At 48.2% G+C, this 27,839-nt stretch overlaps 1 protein-coding gene across 2 annotated transcripts; it reads left to right on the top strand.

Moving 5' to 3' along the window:
• On the top strand, positions 1–27,737 carry chchd5 (coiled-coil-helix-coiled-coil-helix domain containing 5). Of its 2 annotated transcripts, none has more exons than XM_085971535.1 (4): positions 1–140; positions 9,560–9,700; positions 14,207–14,358; positions 23,099–27,737. In XM_085971535.1, coding segments are annotated over exons 1-4 (321 nt in total). In that variant the 5' UTR covers positions 1–138; the 3' UTR covers positions 23,125–27,737. The 2 variants fall into 2 exon arrangements, with proteins under 2 accessions (XP_085827661.1, XP_085827663.1); XM_085971537.1 differs by having other exon boundaries at positions 6–149.
• Positions 27,738–27,839: the final 102 nt, after the last annotated feature.

A 27,839-nucleotide genomic window follows, 5' to 3' on the forward strand; every position in this document is an offset into this window, starting at 1 on the left:
ATCCAATGAGCTGCTGCTATTCAAGGCTGGTGGGCGTTGCATGGTGCGCGGACTGGCCAATCAGCTCCATGGCCGCCCCCTGACCTTTGCCGCTGAGGAATTGGCTCTTTTAGGGCAGCGGCTTGAGTGACCGGCGGCATGTGAGTGAGGTAACCGGTTCGAGGGGTAGGGGTAGGGGTGATGGTGATGTGAGGGAATTAGAGCTGGGCAAGAACTGGGGGAGAGGAGTACCAGGGAGAGGGTATTCCGGCCGGGGGGAGGGTGTCAAGGATAGGGACAGGGTGTCACTGCCGAGGGGAGGGTGTCGTGGACAGGGTGTCACTGCCGGGGGGAGGGTGTCGTGGACAGGGTGTCACTGCCGAGGGGAGGGTGTCATGGACAGGGTGCTGTGGACAGGGGGAGGGTGTCGGGGACAGGGTGTCACTGCCACGGGGAGGATGTCGGGGACAGGGGGAGGGTGTCGTGGACAGGAGGAGGGTATCGTGGACAGGGTGTTGTGGACAGGGGGAGGGTGTCGGGGACAGGGTGTCACTGCCACGGGGAGGATGTTGGGGACAGGGTGTCACTGCCACGGGGAGGATGTCGGGGACAGGGGGAGGATGTCACGGCCACGGGGAGGGTGTCGTGGACAGGAGGAGGGTGTCGTGGACAGGGTGTTGTGGACAGGGGGAGGGTGTCGGGGACAGGGTGTCACTGCCACGGGGAGGATGTCGGGGACAGGGGGAGGGTGTCACTGCCACGGGGAGGATGTCGTGGACAGGGGGAGGGTGTCACTGCCACGGGGAGGATGTCACTGCCAGCGGAGGGTGTCACTGCCAGGGGGTGGGTATCAGGGCCGGGGGGGTATCGCGGACAGGGGGAGGGTAACCCGGCCTGCGGGACGGTAACCCGGCCTGCGGGAGGGTATCCCGGCCTGCGGGAGGGTATCCCGGCCTGCGGGAGGGTATCCCAGCCTGGGGGAGAGGTGCACCCGGGGAAGGGTATCCTAGCCTGGGGAAGCACCTGTGGGAGGGTATCCTGAGCTGGGAGGTTGGGGTAAAGCCGTTTGCTGGCTGGTACCTAGGTTGAATGGTTGGAGGTCTGCGGGGATATATTCTCTGATGAGGTGATTAAAATAATGACGAGAATTCATAGGAGAAAAGGAGTCCAAAACCAGAGTCTGGCAGAATCCCTGGCTGCAACCTCTTAAGGAAAGATTTACATAGAAATTACAGCAACGAAGCAGACTGTCAACATAACCATTTGTCGGCCGTGACTCAGTGGGTAGCACCCTTGCCTCTGAGTCAGAAGGTTGTGGGTTCAAGTCGTACTCTGAGATTTGAGTGCAGAAGTCTAGGCTGACACCAATGTTGCCTCTAATTTTGTTTGGCTTTGTGCGGTCCCTTTAAGGGGCTGCAAGGGCCATTCAAAATACCTCGCATACGTGGTTTTTGTATTGAAAAGCGGGCTGTGTGGGTTCCCTGGAACGCTGCGCAGCTTACGGCGAATATTGGCTGACACTTCAGTGCAGTACTGAGGGAGCGCTGCACTGTCGGAGGTGCCGTCTTTCACATGAGACGTTAAACTGAGGCCCGACTGCCCTCTCAGGTGAACGTAAAAGATCCCATGGCACTATTTCGAAGAAGAGCAGGGGAGTTCTCCCCGGTGTCCTGGCTAATATTTATCCTTCAATCAACATCACTGATTATCACATTGCTGTTTGTGGGATCTTGCTGTGCGCAAATTGGCTGCTGTGTTTCCTCCATTATAACAGTGCGTACACTTGAGAGGTACTTCATTGGCTGTAAAGTGCTTTGGGAACATCCTGAGGTTGTGAAAGGTGCTATAGAAATGCAAGTCTTTCTTTGTGGTGGACTGAAGACAACCTAAACTTGAGTGGCTTATCAACACTACCTCAAACAGCGCTCGTACTCATTGTAATAACGTGGAGTTTTGAGGTGGCGAGTGGTTTTAACTCCTATTTTTCCCGTTTTCTCGTAGCCAAATTGAATCTCAGACTTTGGGCTGAAGTGCCGTACTCTCACGTGATTTACTTCATCTACAGGGCTTTCTTCTCTTATTTCATTGCATGTAGCGCGCTCTCCAGACAGTTATACATGTTCTTATGGGAATCAAGGGATATGGGGATAGTGCAGGAAAGTGGAGTTGAGGTCGATGATCAGCCATGATCTTATTGAATGGCGGAGCAGGCTCGAGGGGCCGTATGGCCTACTCCTGCTCTTATTTCTTATGTTCTTATGTTTTCTTATACAAAGTAGGGGAGTTCACCCTGGTCTCCTGGCCAATATTTATCCCTCAACCAACGTCATTAAAAACAGATTATCTGGTTATTATCACTGTTTGTGGGAGCTTGCTGTGCGCAAATTGGCTGCCGTGTTTCCCACGTTACAACAGTGACTACATTTCAAAAGTACTTCATTGGCTGTAAAGTGCTTTAGGACATCCTGAGGTCGTGAAAGGCGCTATAGAAATGCAAGTCTTTCTTTACACCTCAGCACTTGGTGTTGTTGCTGCTAAGAATTTGATTCCAAGAGGTTAAATCTGTAGTGTATGTAACCGTCTACCTTTAAGAGACTATTGTATGTAACCGTTCACCTTTAAGAGAACTATTTTAGGTGTGGCACTACTTGTTTGGCTTCTGTATACGGTAATACCGACGGTGACCACACACGGTATATAAGTGCTGTGGCATGATTTATAGGGCAGATTCGCCCTGACCTTCGAATAGTAAAGTCCTGTTTGTTTGTTACTCCTGAAGTCTGTGTCGTTATTAACTGCACAACCCACAGACTTTACAGTGGCGACGAGTCCGATCGTACCCTGCGGCAAGACTACCAAAGCAACTAAAGAGCGTCGAAGAGAGGCAACCGCCCTCGTCGTTCTGCTGGGAGAAAACACGAGGCTGCAGCAATAGAAAGGAGGAAGACTTTAGCAACAAAAGCTTCCATCAGCAACAGGCACTGACTGTCCCTTCTGCCACGGTGCGGAGTGAGCCGATCAGCAGGAAGCAAGGCGGCCACGGAGACTGTGAGTAAGGGAAAGTGTAAAGAATATCCGGAGGATAAGGGCTGTGCACTCGACCACGGTCGAGCGGGAAAGGAGCCGGATGGAAAGTCGGGTCCAACGGTGTCGTGAGACAGCCAGACCGCGATCGGCGGGAAAGCCGGGCAGCGACCGAAGCCACGAAGCGCTGAGACCGGGAGCGTAGGCGCGGGAAGAGAGAAACTCAGCCGCAGCCGGGGAGGGAAGCACCGGACTGCGAGAGGGCTGGGAGGCGAATGGGAACCGAGCGTGCGGGAGAAACAGAGCCGACCAAGGGAGACTGCGCGAGAGCCAGTCCAGCGGCTGAACTGTTCTCCGCCAACGGGAGTACCCAGCGCCGGTAGAGCCGAGCGGGCGGGAGAGAGAGAGAGACAGAGCCGAGCAAGGGGAGAGAGACTGCGCGAGAGCCAGTCCAGCGGCTGAACTGTTCTCCGTCAACGGGGTGTACCCAGAGCCGGTAGAGCCGTGCGAGCGGGAGAGAGAGACAGAGCCGAGTAAGGGGAACTGTGCGAGAGCCAGCCCAGCGGCTGAACCTGTCCGCTGTGGGGAAAGCGTACCCCCCCCAACCAGGGAAGAAACGCGGGAAGCCGCCATTAGGCGGAGAAGACGACAGACGCGGGAAACCGCCATTGAAGGGGCGGGGAGAGAAGGAAAGAGCGGGAAACCGCCATTTTCGCGGGAAAAGCCGCCATCTTAGAAAAAAAAAGAAATAATTTAAAGAAATACTTGTGTTGTTCCCAAAGAGAGGAAGATGCCTAAGCGTGGTAACATCAACGATTTTAATTCTGAGGTAGAAGACTGGGCCACGTACGTGGGAACGCATTGAGATCTATTGTGAGGCCAATAAAATAGAAGAAGATGACAAAGCTATAACCTTGCTGAACTCGATGGGCGCAAAGACATACGGGCTCTTGAAGCATCTACTAGCACCAGCTAAACCGGCGGATCAGACTTTCGATGATATTGTGGCTGTCCTGAAGGACCACTTGAACCCTACACCGTTGATGTTGGCTGAACGATTCAAATTCTATGCGAGAACGCAACAGAAAGACGAAAGCAACGCAGAATACTTGGTCGAACTGCGTAGACTAGCGAAATACTGCCAGTTTGGAGGGAATCTGACAGAGGCATTGCGAGACAAGTTTGTGTGCGGGTTGGCAAAGGAAGGAACGCAAAAGCGACTACTCGAAGAGAACGACCTTACACTTGACAGGGCTGTCCTTATTGCAGCATCACACGAAGCCGCAGCGAAGGGAACTGCGGAAATGCAGCTAAAGACAGCAGCACTAAGTGTGGATCAAATTACCTCGACAACAACAAAATGCTATCGTTGTGGGAAGACAACACACGATCAGAACCAATGCTGGTTTAAGAACCAGGAATGTAGGAAATGTGGCAAACTGGGTCACATAGCTAAGGTATGCCGGTCAGGGAAGAAGACCAACAACCAAAGGACCAACAACCAAAGGAAGCCATCACAGGAAAGGTACAACAAGGTACACAAGGTGGCTGAGAAGAGTTCAGACGAACAGAATTCAGACTCAGACCCAAACGGCCAGGAGCTGGGTAGTCTGAGAATTCACAATGTGAGTAAGGAAGCTGACCTACAAACTATCTGGGTCATGCTGAAAATAGCTGGAATCCAAGTGAAAATGGAGTTGGACACTGGATCAGCTCTATCAGTCATAAATCGAAGGGATTACCACCGGCTATTCTCACATATACCCTTAAGAGATACCAAGTTCGTATTGCAGACATACACGGGGCATAAAGTATACCCCATGGGAAAGATAAGAGTCAAAGTGAGAGATAGGGGTAAAGAACACCCAAGAATGAACTTATACGTACTACATGAGGGAGGACCACCACTTCTAGGACGGGAGTGGATCAAGAAAATAGACATGGAATGGCACTATCTAAAAGCCATAACGAGTGAGGACTCGGTGCAGACAAGCAGCTCAGATTCTGAAACGGATGACGATAAGACCAACCCAAATATGAAAGACAAGGCTGAAATGGACTTGCCGACGAAGGTTGGAAAAACGAAGGCATGCATAAAGGCTTATGCTCCAGAGAAGAACAAAGTTTCAGAACAGAACTCCACCGAACAACGACAACAATTAGAACAATTGAGTTACCGTCTCGTACAAGAGATGAAAACAATGAAAAAGTTCTATGACACCGAATGGGAGAATCTGGAAAGACAACAGAAGCAGCTAGCTCAAGCAGAGAGCGACCATAGAGCCATCGTGACCAATTACCGATCACATCTCCCTTATGATGTTCAGGAGTTAGAATATTTGCATGATCTAGAGATACAGCATAAAGGCAAACCACGCTACACTGAGGATTTTGTTCTGCAATTGGAGACGGAGCTAGTGCAGGCAAGGTTAAGAGAAGCTGAATCGCAATGTGCACTTAAAGAGATGCAGAAAAAAATCTTGGACATAGAAAAGAGAAACGCTTCTTTACCTGATGAGAATAATGTGGCCATGTTGCAAGAGGAGCTTATAGGGGCGAAACTGAAAGAAGCTAAGCAAAGGATGTTGGAACTTGAAACACAGAACCAAATCAGCAGTAACCAGCTATGTCGAGCAGAGAAGGAGTGCGATGTTCTACAGGAGAAGGTGCAATATCTCTCAGCCCAGAATAAGGGACTACTCACTCAGTTAAATGAAAGTAAAGGGAAAATGGCTGAGATAGACTGCAAGAATAAAGAAGATTTGATGGCAGTGAGACTTCGAGAGGCAGATAGCATAGCAGCCTTGGCTGAACTCCAACAGAAAATTGCGAAAGAAGCAAATGAAGAGGAATCTTCAGGAAGCCAGGATTTTATTCCAGTTCTTCTCTACGACTTCTTACAAGCAGAGTGTGAGAAGTTGAAAGAACAGTATGAACAGGCCCAAGCTACAATTCTGGAGGGGGTTAACTTGGCAACCTCCGAAAAGCTAGTTTCAGTAGAAGCATATGAGCAACTAAAGGTTGAACATGAGCAAGAAGTCCAAAGGCTGCAGGAAATTCTTGATGAGCTCAAGGCCAAGACAGGCTCATCGGTAGAAGTTCCATCCATAGAGGAGAAATTAGAGGTGAAAGACATGGCAGAACATGAAAGGCAAGATGTCCAAGAACTCAGAAAATTATTGAAGGAAACCCAAGACAAATATGAGGCGGCAATGACCGAGGTTCAACAACTTGAAGAACAGATTCAACTGGGAATCCTTTCAGCGGAAGAAAAGGAAACTGTAAGAAACACAGAGACTGTAAGACATGAGCTAGAGAGCATCATGGCACAAGAGCTAGATAGCATCATGGCACAACTTCTCCGAGCGCTGAAAGCCAAAGTCCAAGAGGAAAAGAAGGTGAAAGCATTGGAGGGAAAGGTGGATGAAATGGAGAAGACTCTGATTCACAGTGTTCCCGCGGAAGAGTTAACGGTCAGCCAACTCCTTCATATGTTGAGGGACAAGACTCTGCAATGGGAACAATCTGAACACGAGCTTCAATCTTCAGAGGGAAGGAGTTCGGAGCTCTCAAAAGTTACGGATATAGCTGAGGGTGCAACACGGATTTTACTGGGATGCCAAAAGTACGCTGAATCACGTCAATGGGAACAACAGACTGTCGAAACAGATGCTCCAGTAGAAGGATTGAATAGCCCGATCAATCAATCTCCGATGGAAGGGGAAGTATTGAAGTCATTAGTGAAGGATTTGCAGGAAACCCAGGAAGAGTGGGATGAATATGAACGCATAAAGAAGTCTCTTCAGGAAAGATGTCTAGGGAGGGAACAACAGTCGGCTAACGTCCAGTTGGGTAAGGAAGAAGTAGCAGGCCCTCTCGCTAGACTAGCTCAGGATGACACTGAATATTACCATGACCTGTTGAGTGACACGGAATATTACGAGGACTTGGTCTGCCCAGCTTGTGATGAAAACTCCCAAAGTGCAGAAATCAGGATGAAGCACTTAAAGTCTAAAGAACATAGGGAGATGGTGGCGCTGCAGCTGGCAGCTGATAAGGGAGCCCCGAGAGTCTCCAAGAAGCAAAAAAGGAAAAGCCGAAGCCGAAGATGATAACCATCTAAATCATTATTACTTCTAATGGGAAAGTAGGGAAAAATTACGAAGGCAGTCCAGCTGTTTGTAAAAGTCAGCACTGCTGGTTCAGCAGGACGGAAGTTCAAGCTGTTACGTCAAGGGAAAGACTATTGGATGAGTCACGCTAGCAATGTGAACCGGCTACACCACAGAGATGTTGTTCGGACCGAGTCAAGACCAGAGACTGAATCTGTGAACTGTTTTCCGCAGAGACTATATCTGTAAATTGTTTTACATGAAGTTGAATATATGTTATGTTTAATGGGGAATACGTATGTTGTAAGCTAAAAAGGGAGGATTGTAGTGTATGTAACCGTCTACCTTTAAGAGACTATTGTATGTAACCGTTCACCTTTAAGAGAACTATTTTAGGTGTGGCACTACTTGTTTGGCTTCTGTATACGGTAATACCGACGGTGACCACACCGGTATATAAGTGCTGTGGCATGATTTATAGGGCAGATTCGCCCTGACCTTCGAATAGTAAAGTCCTGTTTGTTTGTTACTCCTGAAGTCTGTGTCGTTATTAACTGCACAACCCACAGACTTTACAAAATCTTTATTTAAATTTATTGAAGTTAGCCAAAGTTGTAACAGTTGCTAAAGTTTGCATTAGTTTAACTCCGCTAACTAGCGTTGATTAATGGCCATTAAAGGTTTATTCTTCTAAATAGTTGTTCAGATTTCTAAAGAGAGTTTAACGTGGCCCTGAAACACGGTTTGTAATTAGAATACGTTTCTCGGGGTCTAGTGAGTTCTTTTGGAGTTCCTGTAACAAGTCACTGTTTAAGTATAATTTTAACTTTTTCAGGCAACATTTGTATTTATTTGTAACAATACGCACTTAAAATTTACTAATCATATGAAACATTTTTTAATGCTAAAGCAGTCCTTGAAGTTAGTGAGAGCTATGTCTGACCCTCCTGATTCCGACCTCTGCGGGAGCACTCATTGCGGAAACGTCTGGGCCGTGAGCCGCCCTGCCCTCTCGAAGCGGATTCGCCTCATCCCTCAGCACCTGTGGTCCAGGATCTTCTGCTTCGATCCGCTCCTTCCCCAGGATATTAAGATCCAGACCTTCCGTCATAAAAAGAAAAGAAAGACTTGCATTTCTATAGCGCCTTTCACGACCACCGGCCATCCCAAAGCGCTTCACAGCCAATGAAGTACTTTTGAAGTGGAGTCCACTGTTGTAATGTGGGAAACGCAGCAGCCAATTTGCACACAGCAAGCTCCCACAAACAGCAATGTGATAATGACCAGATAATCTGTTTTATTGATGTTGATTGAGGGGTCAATATTGGCTAGGACACCAGGGATAACACCCCTGCTCTTCTTCGAAATAGTGCCATGGGATCTTTTACGTCCACCTGAGAGAGCAGACGGGGCCTTGGTTTAAGAACATAAGAAATGAGAGCAGGAGTCGGCCATTCGGCCCCTTGAGCCTGCTCCGCCATTCAATAAGATCATGGCTGATCTGATCTTGGCCTCAACTCCACTTTCCCGCCTGCTCCCCATAACCCTTGACTCCCCTGTTTTTCAAAAATCTGTCTATCTCTGCCTTCAATATATTCAACGTCTCATCTGAAAGACGGCCCCTCCGACGGTGCGGCACTCCCTCAGCACTGCACTGGGAGTGACAACCTGGATTTTTGTGCTCTAGTCTCTGGAGTGGGACTTGAACCCATGACCTCTGACTCAGAGGTGAGAGTGCTGCCCACTGAGCCACAGCTGACAGTGTCATAGCAGAGTTGTGAAGGGCACAGCACATAGGAACAGGAGAAGGCCGTTCAGCCCCTCGAGCCTATTCCACTATTCAATTAGATCATGGCTGCTCTGTACCTTAACTCCATTAACCCGCCTTGGTTCCGTAACCCTTGATACCCCCTAACCTAACAAAAATCTATCAACCTCAAAGCACACAACAACTACCCCGTGCTGCCTCCAGACCTATCCAAGCTCCAGAAGCAGCTCTTCAGCACCCTGCTGGACCCCTCAACCACCTGCTCGGTAGGCGCACATACCTATGTGTGCCTCTCCTCTGCTTCGGTCTGTGGGATGAGACAAGGCGTCATCAGCCACGGCAGCAAGTGGTGGACCTTCTCGCCAAGGATCCATTCTTCCACTGCCCCCGCCAAGTTTGCGTGCGATGACTTGAGTTGCGCACAATAAACGTATTGTGACAGGCTCTTGCGAGCTGCACGTTCGCACGCAGAATGTGCAGCCGGGCGTCACAGACCACCTGATCATTGAGGGAGTGGCAGCCCCTTTCTGTTCATGTAACTAAAGGGGAGGCGCCTTTAGTGCAACGTGCATTCCGTCAAATGCTCCAAGCCAGCAATCGGGTAGAAATATTGTTCTCCTCCTGTAACTGTTTCCCTTCTTGTGTGTGTCTGATCTTTATTTTGTTTTACCGGCAGGCAAGCAGCGTTTGACATAACCGTGCGGTACTGTTCAAAGGAATTGGAGGCGTACGGGGAGTGTGTCACTTCGAACCCGTCCTCGTGGCAGAAGGACTGTCACCAGCTAAAAACCATGGTTGCACAGTGCACATCGTCGCAGTGAGTTTGTTGGGGAGTGGGAGCACCTGGGGATACCTGGGGATAAATGTTCGCGCCTCTCGCTAGTAAAGAGCCGAGCGTGTGGGACGCCACTAATGGCTCAGTGGGCAGCACTCTTGCCTCTGAGCCAGAAGGTTGTGGGTACAAGTCCCACTCCAGAGACTTGAGCACAAAATCTAGGCTACCAGTGCAGTTCTGAGGGAGTGCTGCACTGTCGGAGCTGTTGTCTTTCAGAGGGGATGTTAAACCAAGACCCCGTTCGCCCTTTCAGGTGAACGTAAAAGATCCCACGGCACTATTTCGAAGAAGAACAGGGGAAGTTCTTAACCCTAACCCTAACCGTATGAGGAGAGGTTGAGTAGACTAGGCCTGTATTCACTAGAGTTTAGCAGAATGAGAGGAGATCTCATTGAAACGTATAAAATTCTGACAGGGCAAGACCGACTGGATGCAGAGAGGATGTTTCCCCTGGCTGGGGGGTCTAGAACGAGGGGTCACAGACTCAGGATACGGGGTAGGACATTTAGGACTGAGATGAGGAGAAATTTCTTCATCAGAGGGTGGTGAATCTCTGGAATTTTCTACCACAGAAGGCTGTGGAGGCCAAGTCACTGAATATATTTAAGAAGGAGATAGATAGATTTCTAGACACAAAAGGCATCAAGGGGTATGGGGAGAGAGCGGGAATATGGTATTGAGATAGAGGATCAGCCATGATCGCATTGAATGGCGGAGCAGGCTCGAGGGCCGCATGGCCGACTCCTGCTCCTATCTTCTATGTTTCTATGTCTCTCCGCTTCCACCACTTCCATCGGCAGCAAGTTCCAGGTCCTCGCCACTCGCTGCCTAAAAAAGTTTTTCTTCACATTCCCCCCTGTATCTCTTGCCCAAAACCTTAAATCTGTGTCCCCCTAGTCCTTGTACAGGAAATTCTATTTTATCTGGGACCGGCGTGGTGCCGGTTGATCAATAAGTCCGGATTACAGAGAGGTACACTTACCAAGGTACGAGAGCCCCGTACACGGCCACAGATCCAGGCGTCCCTGTTGCATGGCAACAGATGCAGGAACCCCGGTTACACGGCCACAGATCCAGGAACCCCGGTTACACGGCCACTATTATGAAGTAAAACTTACCTGAACCTACTCCTGAATTTTGCCGGTTGAGAGAGATTTCCGGTTATTTAGGTGCCGGTAAAAAAAAGAGTTTCCTGTACCATCAACTAGTGGGAACAGCCTTTCCCTGTCTAGCCTATCCAAACCCGTCATAATCTTGTACACCTCTATCAAATCACCCCGCAACCTCCTTTGCTCTAATGAAAACAAATCCAGCTTCTCCAACCTGTCCTTGTAGCTAAGATCCCCCATCCCCGGAACCATTCTGGTAAATCTGCCAAGCTGCTTTTACTGTCCGATCTAATCTGAATCTTGGCATAGTTTCTGCCTCTGTTCTAAATCTCGCACCTTTAATTTTGTTCTATGGCCCTTTGCTCTGGAAACAGTGCTTCTATCGATCCTATCTCATTCATTCATAATTGAAAATACTAGTATTTAACCCAGTTATCTGTTCTAATGAAAAAATACCCACTTTTCAAGTCTGTCTTCTAATTTATATTTCCCATTACCAGACACCATGCTAGTGAATGTGCACTGGTACCCTCTCTAAAGCCTCACTATCCTTCCTATAGTTTGGAGCCCAATACTGCACACACAACTTTGTGACGTCTTAACGTTTTATATAGACACAGCATTAGCTCTTGGCTTTTATTTACTGTACCTCTTCAGATAAAAGAATTCCATTAGCTTTTTTTTTTAACAGTCTTCTCAACCCGAGGTGCTGCCTTTAATGTCTAATGTGCTAATGTGAACCTGTCTACTAAATCCTTCTGCTCTTCTCCAGCATCGAGCCTACTGCCATTCACAGTATAATTACTGCTGTTATCTGTAATCAAATTACACCACCTCCCACTTAATGACATTGAGTTCCATCTGCCACTTTTTAGCCCATTCCCCCCCCCCCGCCATCTTATCCCTTTGCAGTTTCCTTTGATCTTCTAAAGAATTAACTAGACCTCCTATTTTGGTATCTGCAAATTTCGACACCACTCCCTCTAGACCTATATCCGAATCCTAGATGTACACCACGAACAGAAGTGGCCCCAGAACTGAACCCTGTGGGACATCACCACCCACTTCCAATCGCTCTGAAAAACTGTCCTGAACTCCTACACTTTGAACCAATTTTGCTACCCTCCACCGAAATCCATACGCCTTTACCTTCCCTAGTAATCTCCCATTTGGTGCCTTGCTATCTACACTACATCCTTTGCATTTCCCCATCTACCATGCCTGTTAGCTCCTCAAAAAATTGAGATTTATTAAGCACGATCGTCCCTTTTGAAATGCGTGCTGGCTACTGCTAAGTATTTTCTCTTTATGGGGCTCCAGTGGTGGTGGTGCTTCCCGGGGCAATCCAAGGCAATCTGTTACTGACTAACATACAGGGATCCACGGAGATTCCGAAAAGAGTTCTTTAACTATTTGCCAGAGATGCAGCGAAGATCCTCCAGGGTTTCCTCCCACAGTCCAAAGATGTGCGGGTTAGGTTGATTGGCCATGATAAAAATTAAAAAAAATTGGCCCTTAGTGTTAGGGGGGATTAAATATGTGGGGTTACGGGGATAGGGCTTGGGTGGGATGGCTGTCGGTGTAGGGACCGGGTGCTAGGGTTTGGATGATCAGCCATGATCTCGTTAAATGGCGGAGCAGGCTCGAAGGGCCGAATGGCCTACTCCTGCTCCTATCGTCTATGTTTCTATGTTAGGTTGTACTTGTCATTTGTACACCAGATGAGAGTGGTGAGAAGGTGGAACTTGATATTACATGAACTGGTTGCTAGACGCATTTAAGGGGAAGCTAGATAAGTACACGAGGGAGAAAGGATGAGATGATAGGATGAGATGAAGTAGGGTGGGAGGAGGCTTAAACCCCCACTTAGACGAATGGCCTGTTTCTGGGCTGTAAGTTCGATGTAATTCGGTGATGCACAGCTTTCACTCCGCTTTCCAATCTCTCCATTTTCTTGCAGTGCTGTGGGATTAGTGCTCATATTCATCTTCAGAGCTCGTTTTTTGCACCTCTGATTGTTTTTGAACTTGTTTTAATATTTTCCTGCATCTGCTGAAGATGTTGCTGGCCTTTTTCCCTGTAGGTTTTCGGCAGATTGTTTTTCTTCATCTATTTTGGGGCAGCTTGTTTATGACACACTTGCCTTGCATGTGTATTTTGCTTAGTTATTATCCATTGCTTAGTGCCCCAGTATTAATATTCTACATGTAAAGACTTCACACCTTAGAATTTGTTGTTGCGGCACAGCCCCAGAACAATGCTGTTTGGGGGAGTTGTCCGTGTACGAAGAGCTGGGGTATCCACAAGCCTTCAGATTCTCAGCTGTTCCAAAATAGAGGTAAATCAGGCAGCATTTTTCACACAAGGGGTCGTAGAAATCTGGAATTCCCTGTCCCAAAAGTCTGTGGATGCTGGGGGTCGGTTGGAGCTTTCAAGACTGAGAGTGATCGATTTTTGCTGGGTAAGGGTATCGAGGGATGTGGAGCAAAGGCGGCGGGTAAAGGGAGTCGAGGTGCAGAGCAGCCATGATCTGATTGAATGGCAGAGCAGGCTCGAGGGACTGAATGACCTCCTCTGGTTCCTATGTTTCTCGAGTTTACCTGCCACATGGCATGTGCAATGAGAGATTTACAGAGTTCAGCACATTGCATTCACACTGAGGGTTGACAGGCGAACCTCTGCTCTTGATGGGTGCAGCTGGGACTTGGGGCGAGATAAAGAAAGCGGGCCAGGCTGCAGCGGGCATGTCGGTGTGGGTCTGTGTTCCCTCCAGTGGCTGGATGTTCAGCAAAGGGAATAAAACCCGTGTGCGCCTCCTCACGACCGTTTCAAAACCGCGCTGGTGGAGGTTTGGGAACCTGTCAATCTTCGTGCTTTGATCATGTGCAGCACAGGGAGATCGCAAGGAACTGGGGCGGGGTGGGGCGGTGGAGAGCAACAATGGAACAGTATGTAGACAGGTGTCATCTGTAAAAAGAATTAGGGGGACACAATGGCAGAATTTTACAACCAGGAGCCGGCCAGTGAGAGGGAGAGATCAGAGTCAGCCCCTTTGGAGTAAATCACAGGGGGTTACTAAAAATAGGACTGATGGAAATAGCACAAAGAACTCAAAGAAAAACTCGGGAAACTCCTCTTTTAGTGATTTGAAGCTGGAGGGAGAGACGCTGAATTTTTTTTTGAACCAAAACAAGCTGTTCGCTAATGACTTGCAACATCCACTGGTGTGGGAGACCACTGTGGCTTTGTGTAGGACTGTAACGTTCTTGTGTTATTGCGAAGAGCATCCCGTTATAATGTTTATAGCCAGACAGACTCGCTCATAACTGAAACCGCCTGCTGCTATGAAATCTTGAACCTAATCTCAGTCTCCTTACAGCCCAGTCATTCAAAAGATCCGTGCGGAATGTGCAGAGCCCTTCCTGGCTTTTGAGCAGTGTTTGAAGCAGAACCAGTCGTCCATCCAGAACTGCACCGAACACGTCAACGAGTTCCTGGCCTGCGCGGAGAAAGTCAAAATGCCACGTTCAGGTAAAGCATTTCTGCAATTGAGAGATTTAAAATTCTGTCAAAGCTTAATAAATACAATAGTGCAATCTGTTACGACACATTTAACATGCAACATTTTCCAAATGGTCATTCCATCATATCTATTCCATTCTATTGTCTCTGACTCAAAGGTCGTGGGTTCAAGCCCCACTCCAGAGACTTGAGCACATAATTTAGGCTGGCACTCCAGTGCAGTACTGAGCGAGTGCTGCACTGTCGGGGCAGTACTGAGTGAGTGCTGCACTGTCGGAGGGGCAGTACTGAGGGAGTGCTGCACTGTTGGAGGGGCAGTACTGAGGGAGTGCTGCACTGTCGGAGGGGCAGTACTGAGGGAGTGCTGCACTGTCGGAGGGGCAGTACTGAGTGAGTGCTGCACTGTCGGAGGGGCAGTACTGAGGGAGTGCTGCACTGTCGGAGGGGCAGTACTGAGGGAGTGCTGCACTGTCGGAGGGGCAGCACTGAGCGAGTGCTGCACTGTCGGAGGGGCAGTACTGAGGGAGTGCTGCACTGTCGGAGGGGCAGTACTGAGGGAGTGCTGCACTGTCGGAGGGGCAGTACTGAGTGAGTGCTGCACTGTCGGAGGGGCAGTACTGAGGGAGTGCTGCACTGTCGGAGGGGCAGTACTGAGGGAGTGCTGCACTGTCGGAGGGGCAGTACTGAGGGAGTGCTGCACTGTCGGAGGGGCAGTACTGAGGGAGTGCTGCACTGTCGGAGGGGCAGTACTGAGGGAGTGCTGCACTGTCGGAGGGGCAGTACTGAGGGAGTGCTGCACTGTCGGAGGGGCAGTACTGAGGGAGTGCTGCACTGTCGGAGGTGCTGTCTTTTAGATAAGATGTTAAACGGAGGTCCCATCTGCCCCCTCGGGTGGACTTAAAAGATTCCACGGCACTATTTAAAGGAGAGATGGGGAGTTCTCCTGTTGGCCTGTCCAATATTTATCCCTCACTAAAACAGTTTATCTGGCCATTATCACATTGCTGTTTGTGGGAGCTTGCTGTGCGCAACTGCCGCATTTCCTACATTCCAACAGTGACTGACTACACTTCAAAATGTATTTCATTGGCTGTGAAGCATTTGAGACGTCCTGAGGTTGTGAAAGGCGCGATAGAAATGAGCCTTTCTTTGTTGCTGACCTGCTCCGGGAGCACTGTGTCTCGCTGCTCCGCGGTGCAGGGCGCCGGTGCTGTTTCACATCCGGTACTCCGTAAACCTGCAGGTGTTGCGCCACAATAACCAATGAGGCCACTGATGCACGTCAAATCTGTGGATTGTCCCTGACAGTCGGTGCGGGGAAAAAAACCCAGTCCCCAGCACTTAAAATGCCCATGCTTTAAACAGACAGTCGCTTATATCGGCCAAAAAGTGATAATCAATTATCCATTTGCGTTAACGTCAATTTCAAAATTGCCGCTTCGAATGTCTTAAGTTCTTCTCCCTTTTATTTTGGGCAGGAACAGCTGTGCTTACTAAGGTGCACTGACTGTGAAAATAGAATGACCATCCCCATATTGTAGCAGTAATACTAATTAAGCAGTAATACTAATTAAGAAGTTGTATCAGCAGAGGAATCACTCGACTATTCACCTATACAACAAAAAAAAAAGAGACGGGCTTCAGGTGTTTCAATCTGCCAGTTTTCTATAGGTGCTAATGTCCCCTGTTGCCTGATTCTATCCTGGGATATAGACACATACAGCACAGACTGGGCAGGATTTCCCAAGGACCCGGGCCACCGGCTGGTATTTACACACAGCGTGCCCTGAAATATGAGGAACTGGAACAGAGTGAGGATCATTGTCAGTGACAGGAAAATCTGTTTATTCATTTCCTGCTTTTTCAGTGTTTCCTGTAATATCAGAGAGAGAGAGAGAAATTGTATCAGATCGGGGCTTTCTTTCAGTTTGTTTCTCTTTCTGTTTTCTCGATTGTATGCCGCGTTAACTAGCCTTGCCATGTAGGAACATTAGTTGAACCCACTCTCGGATTCTGGTATAATGGGCAAATCATGTTCGCACAAACGTGCCCGCTATAAACGGTGGGGACTGTAAGTAAAAACAGCCCCAAAAATTGTGCTGCACACTTTTCTATTCTCTGTACGTCTCTTTTTATACTTGTGAATGAGATACATTTCCTTGGGTGCTGGGTGCCCTTCCGTACTTTGTCCAAATGGCCAGTATTCATGTGTGAGCCCAGACAGAGTGTTTGACTGCAGGAGGCATCGCAGCTGAGCATCATCCAGTGTTCACATGTTCCCACTTCCATCAGGGGTTACTGGATGTCAGCCAGGAGTGGAAACCCCACCGATTTTTTTTCTTTACATCTCCCGTCCATTGCCCAGACACTGAGGCCAATTCTGGTGCGGTTGCTGCCATCCCATCTGAGGTCAGCTGGGATCAGACCCAGGCCCTTCTTGCTCTGCATGGACTCGACTACAAACCCGCTGAGCCACCAGGGAGTGCCTCTGTGTATCTGTTACGCTTTCACGAATTGTGGCCTAGTCTGAACCCTTAAGATCACTGGGATGAAATCACTCCTACCTTCCATTATTATCTATATATATATATATATATATATTATATTATATATATATATATATATATATAAAAGGATCCGTCCATCTGTATGTCCGTCCGTCCTACACTCAAAAGTTATAGAGCGTACCTACACATATGTTATATCAAAAGAAAGCTTATGATTAGGGGAGTCTCATAGGCGTATTTACTTTTGGTCAGACAAAAATTGTTCAGGCAGTATACAAAAAAGTTCAAAAATCTGCTCATTAGCGGTTGACCAATCCTACCGCTCATTAGCGTTGAGTGAAGTGATGGTTGACCAATCCTACAATTCAGTGACCTGATGGTTGACCAATCGGTGCGTCACGGGGGGCATTTTATTCCGTCATTGGGCGGGACCTAATCCTGCAGCCTCCCGAAACGTAGCCGCCATTTTTTTCACTGCTTTTACTCAACAGCGAGCGGGGCAGCTACGGCGGCCCGCCAGAGCGGGAGGTGAGTTGGGGGGTCACTCGGGCCAGGCCTGACAACCGCTTGGCCCGAGACACAGAGCGGGGGAGCGGCAGCGGCCGGCCGGCAACCGCGTGGCCCTGTAAACTGCCGTTTTACAAAAAAGCCTTGGCAACGCCGGGCCCCCCCAGCTAGTCCTAAATGTAATTGGCACAAGTGCGGGGGGGGGAGCAATCGACTTTCTCAATGAACAGATGCATCATGATAACTGGCGAGCGTCCTCCCTCTGCTGAGCTCCTCCTCCTCCTCCACCACGGTGGGACAAAGAGCAGGGAAAATCGTGGCCTGCCCGCGAGCGGTTGTTTTTCAGACTGGAGGGAAGTGTGCAGCGCTGTTCCCCAGGGGTCGGTGTTGGGAACCACTGCTCTTTTTGATCTATAAGTGACCTGGACTTGGGTATACCGAGCGTAATTTCAAAGTTTGCAGCTGAGACAAAACTCGGAAATGTCGTGAGCAGCGAAGAGGATAGCAACAGGCTTCAGGAGGGCACAGACGGACTGGTGAAATGGCGGATGAAATTTAACACCGAAGTGTGAAGTGATGCATTTTGGTAGGAAGAGGAGAGGCAATATAAACTGAAAGGTATAATTATAAAGGGGGTGCAGGAGCAGAGAGACCTGGGGGTGTACGTACACAAGTCTTTGAAGGTGGCAGGACAAGTTGAGAAGGCTGTTAAAAAAGCACACGGGATCCTGGACTTTATAACTAGGCATAGAGTACAAAAGCAAGGAAGTAACAGTAAACCTTTATAAATCCCTGGTTCGGCCCCAGCTGGAGTATTGTGGCCAATTCTGGGCACCAGACTTTAGGAAGGATCTCGAGGCTTTAGGGAGGGGGTAGAATAGATTTACAACAACAACTTGTATTTATATAGCGCCTTTAACGTAGTAAAACATCCCAAGGCGCGTCACAGGAGTATTATAAGACACACAATTTGATACTGAGTCACAAGGAGAAATTGCTTGGTCAAAGAGGTCGGTTTTAAGGAGCGTCTTAAAGGAGGAAAGAGAGGTAGTGAGGCGGAGAGGTTTAGGCAGGGAATTCCAGAGCTTAGGGCCCAGGCAACAGAAGGCACGGCCACCAATGGTTGAGTGATTATAATCAGGGATGCTCAAGAGGGCAGAATTAGAGGAGCGCAGATATCTTGCAGCAGTCATCACTCCCTGCCTTGCCCTCCGGGGAGCCGGTGGCCGAACTTGCCTACCCCCCTCGAGTTGCTGCATGCCGCTTGTTCCGGCAACTGGCTCATCAGCAGAGCACCCCCCCTCCCCTCCAGGGAACTACTATCCCCAGTCTGCAGATGTGTACGCTCCCCTGAAGTTGCAACGGATGCTCCGGCTTCCTCCTGATCCTCGCCTCCGGAGGCACTGGCACTGGCAGCTTCAGGGTGCAGATCCTGAGTTGGTGATGCAGCATCTGAAAGCAGGGAGGTGGAAGAGTGGCTTTAGCAAAAGGTCAGGTTGGCGGCAAGGCGTGCCAGATTGCGGCAAGGCTCTGACATGGCTGCACACTGAGGAAGCATGCTGGCGGGGGGACCAAGTGGAAGGAGACAGCTGAAAAAGGTGAGAGCCTTACCCTCGCAGTCGAGAATGGGGTCGGCAGCTGCAGTGGTAACAGGACCACTCGGACGTCCTCCAAGAATCTGGTGCACTCTCTCCTCGAGATCCGTGAGAGTGACCACTTGTGGAGGTCTGCCACCGGTTCGACGCTGGTCCTTTCGGATCGTCGCCAGCTTGAACTGCAGGGGAAAGAAGGGGAAGTTCTGTTACATGATGCCTTGAGAGATCATCTCATGCCCCCCATGGTGCAAGAGCCCTTACATGATGCCTTGAGAGATCATCTCATGCCCCCCATGGTGTAAGAGCCCTTACATGATGCCTTGAGAGATCATCTCATTCCCCCCATGGTGCAAGAGCCCTTACATGATGCCTTGAGTCAAATGTCCATGTGTGTGCCCAGAAAGGGCCATGGGTGCTTGCTGACAGATGGCCATTGGGGCATCATGGCAACAGGGTGCGCGAAGTCAGGTGCAGATGGAGGGAATCAGAAGTTTGCATAAACAACACTCACCCTAACGACCCGAGTGAGGTCGTTGAATTTCTTCCTGCACTGAACAGGGCTCCTGGTCGCCATGTTGCTGGAGTTGACCCTCTGAGAAACATCCCTCCAAGCTCGGCGGTAATCCTTTTGATTCGACCTCCTGCCATTGTCAGGATACAGAACATCTCGACGGCGCTCCACTGCGGACACCAACTCCTCCAGAGCCTCAGTGCTGAAGTGCTCTGCTCTCTGTCTCACCTTCTCCATCCTGACCAAGTTTTTTGCGCCAGAGAAGGAAGAGCGCCGATTCTGAGGCCTACAGGGCGTTGAGTGTGGAAGCTGAGGCTGACTGACACCCCTCTAAGAGCCGGCCGGCACCTGGAAGTCTCGTGGTTATCGGTAATTGAGATCACCTGCGCTGCGCCCGTCCGCGCCGATATTGGGTAGCGCCGGAAGTTTTGCGCCTTAGGAGGCCCGTGCAACGTCTGAATTTGCGCCTCAATCCCCTTTGGGGGCGATGCAACCCAATATCGCGCCAGGCGGCGATAAGTTTCGTCTGGCTATAAACTTTGCGCAGCGCCAGTTCTAACGCCTCAAGCGGGGCAATACCCAATTTCTAGGCCACTGTGTCTTAATGCGAGGAGCATTTGTAATAAGGTGGATGAATTGGCTGCGCAAATAGAGGTAAACGAATATGATTTGGTTGGGATTACGGAAACGTGGCTCAAGGATGGCCAAGGCTGGGAACTCAACATTCAGGGGTATTCGATATTCAGGAAAGATAGGCAAAAAGGAAAGGGAGGTGGTGTAGCATTACTGGTTAAAGAAGGGATTAACACAATTGTAATGAAGGATATTAGCTCTGATGATGTGGAATCTGTATAGGTAGAATTGAGGAATACTAAGGGGGAAAAAAACGTTAGTGGGAGTGGTATATAGACCTCCAAACAGTAAGGCGGAGGTTGGGGATGGCATTAAAAGGGAAATTAAAGAAGCGTGCAATAAGGGCACAGCAGTCATCATGGGTGACTTTAATCTACATATAGATTGGGCCAACCAAATTAGTAACAATACTGTGGAGGAGGAATTCCTGGAGTGTTTACGGGATGGTTTCCTGGACCAATATGTCGAGGAACCAACCAGAGATCAGGCCATCTTAGACTGGGTATTATGTAACGAGAAAGGATTAATTAGCAATCTTGTTGTACGAGGCCCCTTGGGTCGGAGCGATCATAATATGATCGAATTCTTCATTAAGATGGAGAATGAAGTAGACTCAGAGACTAGGGTCCTCAATTTAAATAAAGGGAACTACGATGGTGTGAGGAGCGAGTTGGGTAGGATTGATTGGGGAATGGCACTCAAAGGGTTGACGGTGGATAGGCAATGGCAAACATTCAAAGACCAAATGGATGAGCTACAGAATTTGTTCATCCCAGTTTGGCATAAAAATAAAACAAAAAAGGTGACTCAACCGTGGCTAACAAGGGAAATTAGGGATAGCATAAGATCCAAGGAGAGGACATATAAATTGGCCAGAAAAAGCAATAATCCTGAGGATTGGGGAGCAGTTTAGGATTCAACAAAGGAGGATAAAGGGATTAATTAAGAAAGGGAAAATAGAATATGAGAGTAAGCTTGCAGGGAACATAAAAACTGACTATAATAGCTTTTATAGATATGTGAAGAGAAAAAGATTGGTGAAGTCAAGCGTAGGTCCCTTGCAGTCAGAATCAAGGGAATTTATAATGGGGAACAAAGAAATGGCAGGCCAACTAAATACATATTTTGGTTCTGTCTTCACAAAGGAGGACACAAATAACCTCCCAGAGATGCCGGGGAACATAGGGTCTGATGAAAGGGTAGAACTGAAAGAAATCAGTATTTGTAGGGAAATGGTGTTAGGAAAATTGATGGGACTGAAGGCCGATAAATCCCCAGGGCCTGATAATCTACATCCCAGGGTACTTAAGGAAGTGGCCCTAGAAATAGTAGATGCATTGCTGGTCATCTTCCAGAACTCGATAGACTCTGGAACAGTACCCATGGATTGGAGGGTAGCTAATGTTACCCCACTATTCAAAAAAGGTGGTAGAGAAAAAGCGGGGAGTTATAGACCGGTAAGCCTGACATCGGTAGTGGGGAAAATGCTAGAGTCCATTATAAAAGATGTAATAGCAGAGCACTTGGAAAGCAGTGACAGGATCGGACAAAGTCAACATGGATTTACAAAAGGTGAATCATGCTTGACTAATCTGCTGGAATTTTTTGAGGATGTAACTGGTAAAATAGATAAGGGAGAACCAGTGGATGTGGTATATTTGGACTTTCAGAAGGCTTTTGATAAGGTCCCACATAAGAGATTAGCGTGCAAAATTAAGGCACATGGGATTGGGGGCAAGGCATTGACTTGGATAGAGAACTGGTTGGCGGACAGAAAGCAAAGAGTTGGAATAAACGGGTCGTTTTCCGAGTGGCAGGCAGTGACTAGTGGGGTTCCGCAAGGATCGGTCCTAGGACCCCAGCTGTTCACAATATATATTAATGATCTGGACGAGGAAATTGGATGTAATATCTCCAAATTTGCAGACGACACAAAGCTGGGTGGGAGGGTATGCTGTGAGGAGGATGTCGTGAAACTCCAGTACGATTTGGACAGGTTGGGTGATTGGGCAGAAACATGGCAAATGCACTATAATGTGGATAAATGTGAGGTTATCCACTTTGGTGGCAAAAACAGGAAGGCAGATTATTATTTGAATGGCAATAGATTGGGAGAAGGGGAAGTGCAAAGAGACCTGGGTGTTCTTGTGCACCAGTTGCTGAAGGTAAGCATGCAGGTGCAGCAGACGGTTAAGAAGGCTAATGGTATGTTGGCCTTCGTAGCAAGAGGGTTCGAGTACAGGAACAAGGATGTCTTGCCACTGTTGTACAGGGCCTTGGTGAGACCGCACCTTGATTATTGTGTGCAGTTTTGGTCGCCTTACCTGAGGAAGGACGTTCTTGCCATGGAAGGAGTGCAGCAAAGATTCACCAGGCTGATACCTGGGATGGCAGGAATGACGTATGAGGAGAGATTGTGTCGATTGGGCTTCTACTCACTGGAGTTTAGAAGATTGAGAGGGGATCTCATCGAAACCTATAAAATTCTGTCAGGCCTGGACAGACTAGATGCAGGAAGGATGTTTTTGATGGCCGGGGAGTCCAGAACCAAGGGTCATAGTTTAACGATAAGGGGTAAGCCATTTAGGACTGAAATGAGGGGAAATTTCTTCACCCAGAGAGTGGTGAACCTGTGGAATTCTCTGCCACAGAGGGCGGTGGAAGCCAGTTCATTAAATATATTCAAGAAAGAGTTGGATATATTTCTTAAGGCAGAAGGGATCAAGGGATATGGGGAGAAGGCAGGGACAGGGTACTGAATTTGGATGATCAGCCATGATCTCATTGAATGGCGGAGCAGGCCCGAATGGCCTACTCCTGCTCCTATCTTCTATGTTTCTATGACTACACTTCAAAAGTATTTTGTTGGCTGCAAAGCCCTTTGGGACCTCCTGTGGTTGTGAAAGGTGCTATATAAATGCATTAATTTATGCAAGTCAACAATTTGACAATCCTGCGCTCGATAATGGGCTTATGCTGTCTGTTTCTGCTCATAGGTGAGGCTGTACAGCAAGGTATGTGAGGGCTCGACGGGCCTGGAATCATCACCGCCCTCATCAAGAACCTGCCCAAGATGGGAGATGTGTGACCGAGAGTGGCCTAAAGATCAGCTGTCAACATTGTAAACTACTGGTTTGAAATGACTGCATTGGCAATGGTGAAGAGTTTAAGATTCAGCCTGTTCATGAAGGGAGGAGCTGTATAAGCATAAACTCCTTAAAGAGGAACGTTATTGCCATGGAAATCCTAAATGTTCTGGGGGAGATATCTGTACACTTTCTAGTGTCTTGGATGTAGTGTCTTTTTCTCCTGAAGAGATTGGAGTAGACATTTTACGTAGAATTCCCTCTGTAGTTCTCCGTGACTGGTGATTGATAGCTGTGGGCAGCACTCTGAACTTGTGATGTTACCAAAGAGGACCAAGCTGTGATAGGAAATCTTTGGCCTATTCTAACTTGAAAGGCGATGACTGTGAGGGGACACCATGGAGGTAGATGACAGTGAACATTGTAGGAAAGGGAAAACTGGAATACCACTTTGAGCTTAACCATGATGGTAGAAAAAAGTTCAAATTAGTGAAAGGCAGATTTAGGACTGGTGACAGGAAGCTCTTCACACAAAGAGAGATCATAGGAACAACGATAATGGAGATGTTGACTAATCACAGTGATCAATCTCTATCAATTAGTCTACAACTGACCCAGACATGAGGCGAGGAAAACCCCCAGCGGTGGAAACCAGAGATCCATCACCTTTTCCCTCCCAAGCAACATCTGGAATAGACCCTGGGTAGGGGAGTGGAGGCAAAAACCCTCGAATCATTTAAGAGGCAATTGGCAACTACATTGGGAGGAATGGGACTGTCTGGTCTTCTGGATGAGCAGCGATGGGCTGAATGGTCTTCCTCATCCATATCAATCTTGTGATTTACACTCTCCATCCAAAATCGCCAAAAAGGAGTCATTGAACAGCATCGGCTTCATTCACCATTCCTTTGACAATGCTTGCTGAACAGGAACTAGATAAAGGTGATGATCCTTCTCCTGGGAGGTTGTTTAAAAGTGTTGTGATGGTAGTAATATCAACTCACCCTACCTCATCTCACCCTATCAGCATATCCTTCTATCCCATTAAGATATGTAATTATCTAGCTGCCCCTTAAATACAGCTATGCTATTTGCCTCAACTCCTTGTAGCTTCAGTTTTCTCTGGACTTTTTTTTGAAGTCCAGAGATAATATTTCTAGGAATTCTTGAAGCGGCAAGCATTGCCGCAGATTGGCAGGACACTGGTTCGATGGCCTGTGTGTTCCTGAACAGACTGCAAGGCATTGGGGGGAGGGGGGTGAAGAATTAGAGTGGGGTGGGAAATCAGTTCGGAATTTTTCACCAACTCACTCGTGCTCATCTCCTGGCAGTTTGCTGAGAAGCTTCACCTGTGATTTAGGAGCAGGACTCCTGGTCCACTGTTTAAGCTACAGGGACCTGTAATGGGAGAGAACTGTTCCATGGTATTGGAAGCCAAGATTTGAAAGCCAGTCTCTCTAGCCTGCCCTCTCAGCCTAGCAACATCTAGTCAACCCAGATCTGTGTCAATGCCAGCTGCTAAGGGATGGATTGGAGTTGACTGGTTGATGTGTCTTCCAATCTGATTCCTGGAATAGGAGGATATGTTGATGGGGTTAGATGAAGAAGGGTGGGAGGGGTCTCGTGTGGAGCATAAACACCAGCATGGCTCTATTGGACCGAATGGCCTGTTTCTGTGCTGTAAATACATTGACATAGAAACATAGAAGATAGGAGCAGGAGTAGGCCATTCGGCCCCTCGAGCCTGCTCCGCCATTCAATGAGATCATGGCTGACCATCCAAACTCAGTACCCTGTCCCTGCCTTCGGATCTCTCCCCTCTTGCTGGAGAAACCCCTCACTGCCACTCTCCTCTACCAACCGGATCCAGACTTGAATCTCATTCTGGGGGTAACTGCAAAGAAGATTTTGGGTCTGGCCCCCGAGTACCTCGTAGTATTAGACCAGTAGGAGTGAGTTGCTTGCTATCTATTATACAGGGATCGAGGAGAGGAGGTGGTCTAAATATTTTTTAGCAGCAAAACGTAGAGCCAGTTGATTCAATTTTAATCTTATCCAACTGCATCTTGTATTTCTGATGGGTTATTTCAGGGCTTGAAGGAACCGTCCTCTTCTTAGCCTTTCATTTGGGCGGTCTGAACAATCTGCTACTTTTTTAAAACTATTTTCATGAAGGTTTATCAGATCTGAGTGATTCAGTGAGTGTTTAAACACAATGAAATGTCCCTTATCCAATCACCACTTAGCTGGGTTGACTTGGCAAAAATCTGGGCTGACTTGGTTTTGGCAAAAATCTGGGTTGACTTGGTTTTGGCAAAAATCTGGGCTGACTCGGTTTTGGCAAAAATCTGGGCTGACTCGGTTTTGGCAAAGATCTGGGCTGACTCAGTTTTGGCAAAGATCTGGGCTGACTCAGTTTTGGCAAAGATCTGGGCTGACTCAGTTTTGGCAAAGATCTGGGCTGACTCAGTTTTGGCAAAGATCTGGGTTGACTCGGTTTTGGCAAAGATCTGGGCTGACTCGGTTTTGGCAAAGATCTGGGTTGACTCGGTTTTGCTAGGCTGTCCGGGCAGACCAGCTTCCAGTCTCAGCTTCTAATGCTCTGCGGTTAGCCACTTGGCAAGGGTGAGCGAGCCACTGTGACTGGCCCTCTCGATTTCTCCAACGTCCCTGGAGGGAAGGAATTGGCCTGCAAGGCAGCTCCTACAGCAGTACAGCTGAAACTGGTAACCCACCAGCTGGACAATCTGGGGCACCTTGAGACCGAATGCCAGAAATCTATTTCCTGCTTGATCCTTCGAGCCCTCAAATACATTGTCAGCAATCTGTTCTGACGAAGAATACACGGCCGTGATGGCGTAACTTGCCTTTTCTCTTTACAAATGCAGATTGTTTTCATCAAAAATATTTAACTTCCAATTGGATAAGATTACGGTAAATTATTTGGCTCTGCTTTTCTAGTCAAAAATGTTTTCTTTTTAGACCTGTTCTAATACTGCTGTAAGAAATAGGAGCAGGAGTAGGACAAACGGCCCTTCAAGCCCGCTCCGCCATTAAATAAGATCGTGGCTGATCTTCAACCTCAACTCCAATTTCCCATAAGAACTAACTATTTGTAATTGGCCCCAATGAGATATGCAAGGGATGTAATCTACTGTCTGATTGTGGGGAAGGATGTCTGCTCCTTCCCCTTCCGCTGACTCCAACGTCAGGAAGTCATTGTGGGGGTAAATCTGAGCTCTGTTCTCACAGCAGAATCTGTGATATGCTAAGGTCCTCCATGAATGTGTCTGGTGATCTCAGTCTCATTTCTAGTGGGCAAAGGCCAAATGTACAAAATGCCCTCTAATTAGTACTAAATTGCCAACCTCACTCCAAGAGGTCACAAGGTGACTGGTGTGAGAAATGGAAGAGTTCCAAACTGGTGCCGTAGGGGCCACTCACTCTCTAGATGAGGCGAAGGGAATAGAGGGTTATGCTGATGGTTTAAGATGATGAGGAAAGATGGGAAGAGGCTCATGTGGAGCATAAACGCCGGCATGGACTGGTTGGGCCGAATGGCCTGTTTCTGTGCCGTATATCCTATGTAATCCTATGAAGGCACGCAGAGGGAGCTTTACTTTATATCTGACCATTGCAGTACCTGACCTGGGAGTGCTTGATGCGTGGACTCTTGTTGCCTGGACTGGAAAGGGCTCCATTCCCTGGCACGAACGTCCACCATTTTGTTGAGCACCACTTGCCAATTAGTCTGGGGTCCACCTTGCTCCTCCGGCTGAGCTGAAGAAACGAAACAAAATAATGGCTTGACGACCGGGCTACTTTATTCCCTCTCTCCAACTCCAGTCCTTCATTTTTTTCTCCAGTGTCTGACCCTTTGTGACATTACTCACTTCTATTCCCCACCAACTAGCTCCTGGACAATTTCATTGATGTGTGTTACTTCTCACAGAATCACAGAAACCCCACAGTGCAGATAGAGGCCATTTCGGCCCATCGAGCCTGCACCGACACATATCCCACCCGATCCCTGTAACCCCTACATCAACACATATCCCACCCTATCCCCGTAACCCCACGTATTTAATCCCCCTAACACTAAGGGTCAATTTATCATAGCCAATCAACCTAACCCGCACATCTTTGGACTGTGGGAGGAAACCGGAGCACCCGGAGGAAACCCACGCAAACACGGGGAGAATGTGCAAACTCTATTTAGGATTAATTCCCTTTTACGCAAGAATACATTCCCAGTGCTTTCGACGAAACCCAATCTGAATTTGGCAGAGGAATGATTGTTTTGGGTTTGACTCCGAAAAGGACTAGTGTATTTTTCAGAAGCCTCTAATGGCCAGTTGGAACTTAAAAGCCTGAGCGGGAAATGTAGGTGGTTTTGAAACGAACCTCTTGTCGCTCGGACAGTTTTTGGAGCCTGTACATTGTCACCGTTTCTTGAAGTGATTTCAAACAGTTTGCAGTTCCCTCAAAATGTACCCAGTGTTCTGATTTTTCAATGACTTATTTTTTTAAATAAAGAGTTTGTATTTATTTTCTTAAGCCTTTTAAGCTTTCCATCCAGGGCAGCGTCAAAGAGGAGGGTGCGTATTTCTACGATTTGCGATGCTCTGTGTCGAGTTGTTTCGAACATAAC

This window comes from Somniosus microcephalus, chromosome 31 (assembly GCF_052327205.1).
Source record: "Somniosus microcephalus isolate GS21.2 chromosome 31, FLI_Smic_1.0, whole genome shotgun sequence".
Classification (NCBI taxonomy): Eukaryota; Metazoa; Chordata; class Chondrichthyes; order Squaliformes; family Somniosidae; genus Somniosus; species Somniosus microcephalus.

Coding starts and splice junctions, on each gene's coding strand:
- chchd5 (XM_085971535.1), top strand. Junction 9,701..14,206: donor GCACAGTGCACATCGTCGCA/GTGAGTTTGTTG, acceptor GTCTCCTTACAG/CCCAGTCATTCAAAAGATCC. Junction 14,359..23,098: donor AGTCAAAATGCCACGTTCAG/GTAAAGCATTTC, acceptor TTCTGCTCATAG/GTGAGGCTGTACAGCAAGGT.